This window comes from Terrapene carolina, unplaced genomic scaffold (genome assembly GCF_002925995.2).
Source record: "Terrapene carolina triunguis isolate 2854851 unplaced genomic scaffold, T_m_triunguis-2.0 Scaffold171, whole genome shotgun sequence".
Classification (NCBI taxonomy): domain Eukaryota; kingdom Metazoa; phylum Chordata; order Testudines; family Emydidae; genus Terrapene; species Terrapene triunguis.
Window position 1 is genome coordinate 2,478,772 of NW_020664522.1, and position 13,576 is coordinate 2,492,347.

The window sequence follows — 13,576 nt, forward strand, 5'->3', positions numbered from 1 at the left end:
CACAAAGAAAATATAAGGCAAGTCCCTGAAATGCAGGAGGCCCTTTGTCATGAGGGAGCCACACACAGGAAAGATGGAAGAAATGTGGGGGATGGGGGGGGGGGAGGTAGCAGAGTACATGAGAAATGCACAAAGGAAATAGGATTAAAACATCAATTCAATAAACATATGAAAAACAATCTGTGCCCCACTCTCTCCCTCCCATCCCACCCTATGATGTTCCCTCCTTGTTAGAGCAGGGGTTCCCAATCTTTTTCTTTCTGACACCCCCGCCCCCCCCATGCTATAAAAATTCCATGGCCCACCCATGCTACAACAATTATTTTTCTGCATATAAAAGCCGGGGCTGGCATTAGAGGGTAGCAAGCTGGGCAATTGCCTGAGCCCCATGCCAGAGGGGTCCCTGCAAAGCTAAGCTACTCAGCCTTCAGCGCCAGGTGACAGGGCATTGGGCCCTACGCTTCAGCCCCATGCGGTGGGGCTTTGGCTTTCTGCCTTGGGCCTCAGCACGTCTAATGCCAGCCCTCCTTGGCATCCCCCCTGAAACCTGCTTGCGGCCCCCCAAGGGGTCCCGGGCCCCTGGTTGACACCCACTGTGTTAGAGCATCAATCCTCCTCAATGGATCACTAGACCAAGATAGGACAGCATGGCTCATTACCCAGATGCTACCTAATTACACTGACATGTTTTTTAAAAGCTATCTTATGAGGGATAGACAGGGCTCTTCTGTACCTCCTACCACTTCCCCTTGTGTTTGAGAACAGCTGCCCTCAGGCACCTACTGGTAATGGATTAATGAGGTCTGAAGGTGGACTTTGATCTCAAGGAGGGTTGCTCAAGGAGGTGCATAGATCTGGCTGCTATAGGCAGGATGGGAGCCATGCTGGCTTTTCTTTTCTCTCAGCTTCTGGGGCTGGCAGAGTGGGGTTAGAGGAAGAGTTTTCCCAGGGTTCATCCAGAGCTGTGAAAAAGGCAGTTTTCACTATTGCAGCCATGAAGAGCTCTGTAATGTTGTTATATCTGTTTAATTAAAAAAAATGAAGCCACTGTCCTCTCCTCTAGTCCATGAGGAGCTTTGGCTGGGTGTTTTCACACACGTCTTCTGGAAGCTGCTACCGGTGTCTCTCCAGTGGCAGCAAAGCATAGTTCCCCAAGTGTTTTGTGAGGGAATGAAGAGCTGTTCTGAAATAAAAGCCCAGCTGGCAGGAAGTCACAAGCTCTCGAAAAATCCCAAGAAACTTCAACCTTGTTTAGGTTGGCTTTTTTTTTCTCTCCACCTGATGAAACAAAAGCATTTTAATAATGGTGGCACCAATGTTTCAATTGAGGTTTCTGCCCTGGTTTCTCAGGGGGACACTTTGAACATGTGCATGTGTGTAGTAAGTTGAGGAAGGCAGCATGTCAAAGGAACTCCTCAGTCACATTTTCTACTCCATGCAGCTGACGCAAAGGGTTTGCAGGAAGTACTGATATGCAAAATATTATAAGCAAGAGACCAAGATAAAAATCACTAGAGCCGATCTCAGTTCTGTGTGTCTTGATCCTGCATTGCTCGGAGGATGATCCCACCATCATCTCCACAGCACACAGTGTGAAACCTAGCATTGGTGAGCTAATATGTATTCTCCCCTCACCGCCCCAGCCCGGCTCTGTTTGAGCCCTAAGAGAGTGAATCCAGGCTATAGTGATTTGATATATGCCTTCCCATTGTGTTCTGAGCCAGGAAGTGTGAATCCTGGCACTGATGAGCAGCTCCCTCCATGCTCATGCTGAAAATTTGAACTCTGGCTGTACTCCTACTGTAATTACAGTTTATTCAATTTAGAAGCAGTTATTGCACAGGCTTCTTAGAACAGCCTTCCAGCCCTGGAATCTTTGTAGAACAGCTCATGGTCAAATTACTTCATTACAGAACAGGGTACCTCCATCCACATCTGTTTAGATTTGTAGATTAAACCACCACACCCCCCACTTCCAATTATAAACTGACACCATATAATTTGTATGTCACTTGATATAAGACTGTGTTTATTTTAAAGACAATAATTAGAGATAACAATTGCTATAGAAAAATAAACATCTGCTCAATGAGGGGACTGAGTAATTAAGAACAATTATGGTTTTCCATAAGCAAGATGCTCTGACACAAACTTATTGCAAATGCAGCTATAAAAGTATGAAATGTACTGTGGAGAACCATCAAATTACGGACCAGAAAAACGTGGTGAATGAAATAGGAGCTGTTAACAAGAAATGAAATAGATGTTTCTTTTCAGAATTGTATTTTAGATGCAATTTTGCTAGTAATAATACTTAGAATTTACACAGGGCTTTAGATTTTTTTCAAAGTTCTTTATAAGGATTAATCAATTAATCCCCCTAGAATCCTTGCAAGGTAGGTAAGTAAGTATTATCCTTATTTTACAGTTGTGGAAATTGAGTCGCTGTGGGCCAAATTCTAATCCCTGTTACATCAGTGTAAATCCTAAGTGACTCCATTGAAGTCAGTGTTGCCATCTGGTGTAACTGAGTTGATTTAACCCCCAAGAAGCCATAGTGGCTGAAGATATTTGTTGTAAGGGGTAGAAATCTCACATTTTATAAACATTTTCCCCAGCTTCTTCTAACTGTGTGTGAATAGTTTTGTTTGCTGCTTTTAGGTCTTCATTTTCAGAAGTGGTCTGTTTTGGGGCATGTAGATCTGTGTAAATATCTGTGTGTGTACTTTTCAGTCAGGAACACCTGATAGGATTTACAAAAGCAAATCCCAGTTTATATGGGTATGTAAATTCTAGCATTTATATGCACAGGTTTTAGTGCTTGAAAAGTGCATACACAGGTGATTACACACGCAGACTTTCAGAGCCATATTGAGGCCCCTGTGAAAATAGGACTAATTGGGGTATGCCTAATGTAGTTTTTGCTCTAGTTTTAACTCAGACTAATTCATTGCCAGTGCTAGGCTGAGCCCTGAGGTAAACCACAAGCATTTGTGTCCTGGAGTATCTACATTAGCATTTGCAATTAGTTTACTAAAATTAAAACAAGAGCAATATCTTTAGTCTGGACAGACTCCTAAGTGATAATTCAACTGAGCAGGATACTATTGTCTGGAATTAGCCAGGGCCCCTTAGTACATTCATCTGATCTGATTCTTGATTCTCTTCCCTCATTCTCATCCCACATGCCCAGGATGTACAAGCTAGGTATAAGGTACAAGACAGAGCCTCTCTGGCAGCTGCCTTTGCTGACTATGCAGGGCAGTGAGCAGACCCACTGTGCTGGCAATACCTAGTGTCAGCATTTCCTGATTTTCATTATCTACAGCAATTTGAATGATGATTGTTTTTAACCCTTGAGTCCCTTTTTCCTCCCCCTGCATTTCCAGTCTTTGGGTTTCTCCAAAGCAGAGAGTGGTAACTAAGCAAGATTTTGCGTGAGCTTTGAGATACTGATAGTTGTCCCATATGGATTTGAGCAAGACCACCAGTGCTTCTCAATATGGAATAGAGCGGATCCTCTCAACATTCAAATAAACCTTCCTAAAGTAGTTGCCAGAGCATTTAATAATGACCAGAACTTTTTATTTCTATTGCCTCTTTCTGGACACACTGCACAAATCCGAAGGTCCTTACTGATATGTTACTCAGACAAAACTCCCATTGAAGTCAGGCAGATTTTTGCCTGAGTAAGAACTGAGTATTGACATGCTGGATTTGGTCAGTTATGTCTAAGTTTTGCCATTGCTTTTGGTGAGGTTGGGATTTGACTCTGTTTCCAGCAGCCATGAAGTGCTCAACCCTGTGGCCATATGTAGCTTTTGGGCTTTGGCGTTTCATTTAGAGTTTCCAGGAACTTAAAAGTTGTTTATGTATTGCTTCTCTGAATATACTGTAGAGCATTTGTGCCAATTCATATGCCAGAAATTATCTAGCACAAAAAAGCATTTTTATCCACTTAGTCGCCACTAGAGAGATGGTTACTGGCAGTTAATAATAAACTTGTTAATTTTAACAATGCTAGCACTTAAAGTACTATAGGGCCATATTTTAAAGTGTCCCCTTCTTCTCCACTAACTTGGTACTGGATATAATGGCCCTGATCTAAGTAAACCAAACTGTCCAAAAGCTCTGAAAAAATTAAGTGATATTAAAAACAAATATGCACATATGGAGTCTTTGCTGATATAAATGCGCGCATCTTTATTGACTTCACTGAAGCTATGCTCATTTACATTAGCTGATTATCTTGACCAAAGATTTAAAAGGTACAATAATGCCCTGTATACGCTGAGGCACTTCCCAACAATTAGAAAAAACATTAAAAACAAATTGGGCAGACAGGTCACCGAGCTGGCTTCTAAAGCAGCTCCCAGAATTGGCTCCCAAATGGGGATTGCTCTGCAGTACCCCATGCTCACAGCAGTTTAGATTTGAAGAAATGGACAGTGTTCATTTTATAGGCGATCTTTTTTTAATCAAATTATTTAAAATCTTTTCAGCAATTCAAGACCCAGTAGTCTTCCCATTACAGGCAATTATCAGTATTTACAAATACAGCATTGATTCATTTTCTGTTCCCAGAGATCTGAACACATCTCCCCTAATTAGTGGGGAGTAATTTAACTAAATTGCTATTTATGTTTATAATGCACTCATTTACATAGTAGTTTTTCAAAAAATCAGAACCATGAAACACACATGAAGTTTCCTATAACACTGGAAGAATGGGAGAACTCATGTGCATCAACACAGAATGTACCATAAATACAATGTTTAAAGGACAACGTTACTTCTTGATTCACGATCTTTACTTGACCCCTTCCCAAAAGAGAATTTGCATCCTGTTGGCATCCTCAATAGAAGCCAAGGTTTGGATAGGACTGAAAAAATAACTGCCCTATTACTCCTGGAGTGTCTCTCACAGTAAACAGAAGTGGGGCTAATGGCCACAGAAAGACCCTGTGCTTTTCTCTGGTTCACTAGCTCCTAGGTTAACACTTTACACAGGGGACCTTATTTTCCACTGCCTTGCACCTTGTGTTGTTTACACCTGCGCAAAAATCACCATTCTGAACTGGTGAGGGTTTATACTCACTTTGTACTGATATAAATGACTATGCAAGGTGCAATGAAGTGGGCAATCAGGCCTAAGTTGTCCTTAAATCCTGCTCTGGATTGAACAGTAAAGGGGCAGCCGACTACACTAAATCTCATATAGATGGGTTTGTGTACATTGAAAAAGAGAGTGTGTTCTTAATTCGGGTTAGCTAACTCAGGTTAGAATAGCAGGGAAGACAGAGCATCTCAGCTTTTAACTCCGGTTAGCAGCTCAAGTTCACCCCTAGGTTTGTCAGTAGGACGCTGTAGCATTAGGATGTGAAGGGCAAAGATATTTCCCCTCACTCTTCTTGTTCTCCTGTCAGCCTTTCCCTTGTATCATCGGTCGGGGTTTCCTTCTTTCTGTTCGGTGGAAAACAGCGAGATGCTCTTGTGAATTTTCAGTTTCTGGCTTTTAATTATAAATGAAAAGATGATGATAGCTCCCCTCACTCCCTTCCTTCTGCCCCCAACCTGAAAGTAGAGGACTTCATTCCTGATGAAGCTGAGGCCAAAGGAAGCCTGACAAATTACCAAATGTCTGCATATCATATCCTCTTCTGTAACAGCCCATTTTGTAGACCCTGGATGTTGATACACCCAGAGCTCCTGGGTACCCAGGGATAGAAAGTGGAAGTCCCTTTGGCAGTGAGAAAGGAGGGAGCAAAGTGTGGGGGTGGGATGTTCAGATGAATCGTTATGTAAACCTTTTATTTGCACTTCCTTGATTCCCACAGTGATCTCTGTCTCTGCAGGGGCTCTGTAATATAACACTGATTACTACTACACGGGGGGTTTCTGCTACTGGCATAGCTGCACTGGCTCAAACCCTAAAGATAGATTGGCAAAGGCATAATTTGCACAGGTGCACCTTGCCCCTGTTTAAATCCTGGATAAGCTGTGCCAGTGCAAATTACAGCATCCTGTCTACCTTAGAGATTGCACTGTCGCAGCTACACCAGTGGCTGGCCAGAATGTATGGACTACTTTGCACCTCCAAAGTGTTGTACAAACAAACTTTTAATTAATGAACTCCTTTAACTCAGAGTCCTAAGAACTAGCTAATTTTACTGTCGAATAAGAACTGAACAGGAATCACCCCAGGACTTTTATAACAACGCCTCTGCCATGGCCTATTAGGAAGGATAGAACCCTGGATCCTCCAATCCAAATCACGAGTCTCTATCACAGGGGTAGGCAACCTATGGCACGCGTGCCAAAGGCGGCACGCGAGCTGATTTTCAGTGGCACTCACACTGCCCGGGTCCTAGCCACTGGTCCGGGGGGCTCTGCATTTTAATTTAATTTTAAATGAAGCTCCTTAAACATTTTAAAAACCTTATTTACTTTACATACAACAATAGTTTAGTTATATATTCTAGACTTATAGAAAGAGACCTTCTAAAAATGTTAAAATGTATTACTGGCACGCAAAACCTTAAATCAGAGTGAATAAAAGACTCGGCACAGCACTTCTGAAAGGTTGCCGACCCCTGCTCTATCACTTCAGCTTCAGGAGAAACTCCTTTAGTTAATTTGCATTATTAGGTTCTCATCCCCTAGACTAGCCACTAGAGGGAAACATAACACACCTAGCACATTATGCACACTATGTGGCAGAAGAAGCTCATCCTAAACATCTGAAGCGCACAGATGTTCAAATCCCCTTACAAGCCACCTCTGTTTAACGACTCCCCACTATGGGTTATCAGGAAGGATAGCAGCCAGGACTTTTCAGTTCCAAACCATGAGCTTTTACTGCTTGAACTAAAAGAGCAACTCGCTTAACTACTAGCAGTAGTAGGCTCTTATCCTTTATGTGGACTAGCCACTAGCAGGCCACACACACACACACACACTCACTCACTCTCTGTCTCTTGCTCGTAGCCATCGTGTGACATTGGCAAGCAAAAATCAGAAGGAAAGGTTTAATTTTTCTTTTTCAAATATACACAGTTAAGTGAATTTGGGGTTGGAAAAAGGTGCTGTATTGAGAGCCCTTGAGAATGTCATCCTGTCTCTACCTGCGGGTCAGGTACAAGACAAGCAGCACTAGGGCAACCTTCCTTTATTTGTATTTTTTAAATTTTGCTTGGAGGGAGAGAGAAATTCCAGTGATCTCAAATATGTAAGGCCTAATTCTGTTCTCTGTTACGCCAATGTAAATCTTGAGAAATTCCTTTAAGTCAGTCAAGTTAACCCAATGTGAAACCAGTGTGGAAGTACAATCCAGCTCATTGTCTGGTTTCTACAAGGCATGTAGTGTTTCTCAGTGTTTAACATTTATTAATGGGGTAGATGCAATGGTTAAGCCTGAGCTTTCGACTTTGTCTGACAAGTTTGTGGCCGGGGAGAGGCACTGGACAATATGACATTGATTAGCCCTGAGTCCAGATACCACTTCTCTCATTGCCAGGGAAACCTGCCTATCCAATAAAATGTCCTCTCATGTTTACGATCAAAGGCCCTGTTTTGTCTTGTCAAGATGTATGGCTGAGGACAGGGGAAATTTAATTTATAGATTGGGAAGGTGCAAGGCAATATAGACCAGAAAGGAACATTCTTCTTTGAGTGCCGGTCCCTATGTGTATTCCGCATGAGTACGCATATGTGCCATGTGCCCGAGTCTGGAGAGTCCTAGTAAGCAGTGTCTGTTGTCCCACATATGCGCAGTTGCCCTCCTTGGGCTCCAGACCAAGGGCATAAGAGGCAATGTGGGCTGATGCCTCTCAGTTCCTTCTTATTGCTGCTGGCCTGAGTCAAAATCCTCTGTGTTCACAGATGTCTCCAGCTTCCTTCTTATCAGCCTGTAAGTATATATTATAAATAGCTTTAATATTTAGCATGGCTAAAGTTGTGATATAGTAGTTTATAGTTAGTTTAGCTTAGTTTCTCCCCTTTCAGGAAGTCCCTCCCCACAGACTGGGACTGTGCCCAGAGTCCCAGGGCTCAAGAATTGCATCTCTTGTCCTTGCTCCTTCTTTGTGAGTGACAAGCACCAATGCTGCCTCTCCTTTCTGTGTGAACACATATCTCAGCAAAGTGCAGCATTTGCCACTCATTTCCCCTGCGAACACACACAGCTTGTGAGCCTAAGTTTGAGGAAACACTTTATGGAGAAGGCCATGAGACCTGACTCTGATTTGGACCAGGAAGACCCCCTGGTACATCAGCCTCCAGGCATGAGCTTAGGAGTGGAGCCTAGAACTGTCATTAGGACAGATTCCCCCCTCCAGCTGTGCTTCTAAAAGAAGAGACTCCCTCCCCTAATTCATCCTGGACAGGTGAGCCTTCGCGAGCAAATTCTAAGGGCTCAGTATCACTTGAGAACCCCGGGAAGGAGGGTAAAGTATGAAATAAAAAGGATCATTCGGTATCATCATTGGTTCCAACTCCTAAACATAAAGACCAGCATCCACTGGGTCCATCTAAGAGTGATAGACCCGTCTCTTCGGCCATATCAGCCCCCGCTTCAAGCAGACAATTTCAGGTGAGGGGATAGCTCAGTGGTTTGAGCATTGGCCTGTTAAACCCAGGGTTGTGAGTTCAGTCCTTGAGGGGGCCACTTAGGGATCTGGGGCAAAAATCAGTACTTGGTCCTGCTAGTGAAGGTAGGGGGCTGGATTTGATGACCTTTCAAAGTCCCTTCCAGTTCTAGGAGATAGGTAAATCTCTGTATATTATTATTATATTTTTTAGCAGGCACTCCTCTGCAGACCATGAGTGGGAAATACACAACTCTGTCCTGTGCGAGGTATTCACTCTGTGGGGAATACCTCAATGGGATCTCCTTGCATCCTAAATGAACAGGAAACTTCTCCTGTGCTGCTCCAGAGCAGCTGTGGGCCGCAACTCCTAGGGTGACGCTCTCCTCTCATCATGGACAGACCGACTCAGATATGCCTTTCCTCCCATCCCTCTGCTATCACAGGATGTGAGAAATTTCCATTTCAACAAGGCCAGAGTCAATCTCATAGCACTGGATTGGTCCAGACAGTTCTGGACTGGTTTGAGAATGTCAGCCCATCCTCCTCTCAGGATCCACCCCTTCCTGGATCTTCTTGTTCAGGAGAATGGCAAAATCAGACACCCTAATCCAGACCCACATGATCTTACAGCCTGGTTTTGAACAGGCATCAGAACTAAAACAACTGTGAAGGAACGATTCCACTCGGAACTGCTACCTAGCTGAATGGAGACGCTTCTCCACCTGGGCAAGGCACAATCTGTCTTCCTCAGAACCTGCAGATATCCCAGCTGTTTTAAATTATCTTCTGCCATTGAAGAATTCAGGTCTTTCCATTAGGTCACTGTGGGTCCATCTCACAGTAGTCAGGGTCAGTACACAGGCATTCCATTTTCACTCACCCAACAATGGTTAGATTCCTGAAAGGCCTAGTCAGGCCCTTCCTGCCAGTGGTCAATCCGACCTCTGTCTCGTCCTGTTAATAGGTACCAGACTACCATTTGAACTTTTGGCCACATCCTCTCTGTCCCACCGTTCCATGAAGGTCGCATTTTCAGTTGCTATTACTTTGGCCAGAATGGTGAGCAAGATGCTGACCCACCATACACCATTTTTCACAAGGAGAAAGACTCTCTTTGACATCATCCTTAGTTACTCCCTAAAGTAATTTCTGAATTGCATGTCAACCAACCTATCCATTTACTGGTTTTCTTCCCCAAACCCCATGCATCTGTTGATGAGAAAGGAATTTATTCTCTGGATGTCAGACAAGCCCTGGCATTCTACCTGTAAAGGGCCAAACCAATCAGAAAATCACCCAGATTATTTGTCACTATAGCAGAAAGGTCACGAGGACAAGTGATATCTTCTTAGAGAATCTCTGAATGGATTTCTGCTTGCATCACTGTGTGCTATCAATTAGCACATATCCCTCCCCCAAAAGGAGAGCACAAGCTACCTCAACAGCATCTCTCCAGGAGGTACCGATACTGGACATGTGCAGAGCAGCTACCTGGAGCTCCATTCACACATTCACAAAATATTATGTGCTAGTTCAGGCCTCCTCTGCAGATGTGGCTGTAGGGACTGCAGTTCTTCAAGCATCTTTACTGACTGCAATCTACCCACCCAGCCCCAGTCTGTATACTGCTTGTCAGACATCCACATGTGGAATACACACAGGGACCAGCCCTCAAAGAAGAAATGGAGGTTACTTACCTGTAACTGGAAGTTCTTGAGATGCATGGTTCCTATTTATATTCCACTAACTGCCCCTCCTTCCCCTCTGCTTCGGATCTTATCTGATTCATGGTAAGAAGAGGAAATGGAGAGGTGTCGGCTTGCACTATCTCTTATGCCCTCTGTCTGGAGCACAAAGAGAGCAACTGTGCACATGTGGGCCAATGGACACTGCTTACTAAGAATCTCCAGACTCGGACATGTGGCACACGTTTACCCACATGTGGGATACAGATAGGGAACTCACAACTTCCAGTTACAGATAAGTAATCTCCACCTCATCTTTAATTGTGAACAACACATTTAAATTCAGATCCTGCAATCTAAGGTACCAGCAATTCAACATAGTACCTTAGGGGAGCACACTGCTGCTTCAGGTTAGCCTTTTGTCCTCTCGCAGGCAGTGTTCTGCATGGTGCAACAATGCAGTGTTGTGCCATTGCAACAGTGGGACTGCTGGAAATCCAGCTACAAAGAATACAACTGGAAGTTAAGCCAGAGTATTTTAGTATGGGGGTGGGGGGGGGGGAGAGTTAAGGATGATGCAAACATGATGCACTTTTTTTTTGCAAAAGATTCAGAGCTCTGCCTCACATTGGAGGCCAGGGGAAAGCGATGGACACAGAGTAAATCTGTGCATAGCCACAAGCGAGTAGTGCCAAGGAGTCGCTGTCCAGTCAAAGGAGTGGAGCCAAAGAGAAGCAGCAGCGGTAGCATTGCAGCTGCTGGGAGAGGTGAATGTGGCGCCAGCAGTGCTATTAGTTTATTGAGTAGACTGAATTTAGATGTGGGATTGTGGTCTGGTCCTAGCACAGCTGGGTGCTGGGAGTTGCCCAAGGCAGTGGGCAGGCTGTTGCTGGACCTAATTTCAAATGGGTTTGTCATTGCTGAGCTCTTAGTTTCTATGACTCGTTTATGTTATGGCTGAAAAGTAAAACTGCTTTGTGCCGTGTCAGCACTTGACCAGCTGAGTCTGAACACGGGATGTGTGGTGTGTGACGAGAAAGTTCCAACAAACGTGAGCAGAGTGCAGAAGAGGGAGGGAGCTAGAAAGGTGGGTGGGGTTCATTTCTTGGGCATAAACAAGGGTATTTTCCCCAGAACCTCTGTTTCACAGTTCCAAAATTATGATTTACAGTAAGATTAAAAAGTAGGCATACCTCTGAGGACAAACCATTGGATTTAGTGGTAGAACCCCCGTTCACTCCACTGGGGCCAGATCTTTCTGAGACAAGGGCTAATATGGGTCCATCTGGATGTGTGGTTTGCCATGAATACTCTGTGAAAAGGCCTCCCCATGTTCATTGTCTCTCAAGGATCCAAATCCACTATATTCAGCTTATAAGTAAAAAAGATGGATTTTTCCTCCTAACTCTAAACCCCAGTCTGGGCTCTGAGAATTAAGCAGGATTCTTTCCATTTTGTGCATTATTAGCAATAATAAAGGCTTTACAGGCCAAACTGGCCCTTGGTGACCCCCTGTGCAGTGCCATGGGTTGCACAGGTCTCACTGATTCAAACTTAATAGACCATTCTGTGGATGATGCACAAGAAGTAATAGAATCCAGCATAGTCTCCTGCAGCTGTGTTGACTCTGCAGCGCTGATGGGAGTAAAAAGCAGTAAAACTTATTTTAGTCACTAACGCAAGCAGATCTGATTGAATACACACAGGAAGTAGATCTGTTGAGTAAGAAGGTGTCATTTTTATGCTGCTACCTTTCAGAGCAGAACCGTACTTTATGGAAGGGAAGTTTGAGAGGTAAAGGGACAAATGCTAGTTTGACACTAGTGTAAATTGAGCGATCTCATTGGAGTTACTCCAGATTTGCACTGTTGTAAATGAAAGAAGAATTTGACCTATAGTCTGTAATAGCTATTGATACCCCTAGTGCCAGTTACTGGTTGGTTTTATTTTATTTTTTTTAGGTTTGTCTCTGTCCCAAATGTTGTGGTATCATCTAGATAAATGGTCTGTTGCATGTATGACCATATAACTGCCCTGAAAATTATTTTGGGTCAGGAAACCATCATTGGGTTGCAACATTGCATCAGAACATGTTGATGCTTTTGCATGCTGTGATAACATTACATCACAATGTCCATTTTGTCCAGCAGGAGAGACTGAAATAGAAAGATGACAGCCCCATTAATTGTGGCAGCACTGGGAGAACCTGGAAGTCATCTTAGGCCAAGTCTGCACTATGGAATTTTGCCAGCACAGCTACGTTAATCAGTGGAGTGAAGAGGTATGATCCCCGACCGATATAGCTGTGCTGGCAAAAGCCCCCTCTGTAGACCTAGTTATATGGGAAGAACTGCTCTTGAGCCAGTATAGATCATTTCTCTTAGTGGGGGCCGGAATAAGCAATACTGGCAAAAGCTCAGTTTTACTGGGATAAGCTACATCTGCATTAGAAGTGCTTTGCCAGTATAGTATACCAATATAGCTATACTCTCAAAGTGTTCCTAGTGTAGACATGGGTTAACTCCTAGTGCTGCCGGATCTTCTACAGTTTATTCATTATTCACAGGCTTTTTTTCCCTGGGAGTAAGGACTAATGGAAAAACATTTGCATATAAATAGCCAAACTGCCATGTAAGATGCTAACAGCAAAGAGCTTAACGGGGGATGTCTCTAACCATCTTTCTCTCTCTATCTCTCTGTTTCTCCTGCAGGGCTTGTGAAGTTGGGGGTTCACTGTGTAACATGTCAAAAGGTCGCGATAAAAATTGTCAACAGAGAGAAGCTCAGCGAGTCGGTGCTAATGAAGGTAATTTTCTAATGGGAGATTTGAGGGGGGGAAAGTATAGTTCTTGGCTCTGTGGCTTCTGTTCCATGCAAAATTAATATCTTTAATTATGTTTAACAAACATCCCTGTCAGTTCTAGGACTGTGCTGTGCATAATAATAATAATAATTCAGGGGTGGGGGCGGCTGGAATTAAAGAGAAGGAGTATGCATGTGCTTTAATTAAGAGCAAAATTAACGGCCAGCCTCAGTGCTGTTACTGCTGTGTGATGGCAGACGCATGTGTTGGGGTTCTAAGTTCCACCAGATGGTGTGTGATGCCTGTTACTCTCAGAGATTGGTGAGGACATCTATTCTGTTATGTGAGTGTTCTTACTGCTGTTCTGTGGTATGGTTTCATTCTGCTCTCTGATCTAATGCACCAGATCCTCGCCTGGTGTAAATTGGTATAGTTCCACTCAGGGCCGGCTCTGGCTTTTTGCCGCCCCAAGCAAAAAAAAAAAAAAAAAAAACCCGCGG

The 13,576-nt window shown here is 43.7% G+C and overlaps 1 protein-coding gene across 1 annotated transcript in view; it reads left to right on the forward strand.

Moving 5' to 3' along the window:
• Positions 1–13,576, forward strand: part of BRSK2 (BR serine/threonine kinase 2) — a 453,700-nt gene that overhangs the window by 226,940 nt on the left and 213,184 nt on the right. The window contains exon 2 of the mRNA XM_026653919.1: positions 12,985–13,079. Coding sequence (XP_026509704.1) covers positions 12,985–13,079 — 95 coding nt within the window. The remainder of the gene's footprint in view (positions 1–12,984; positions 13,080–13,576) is intronic.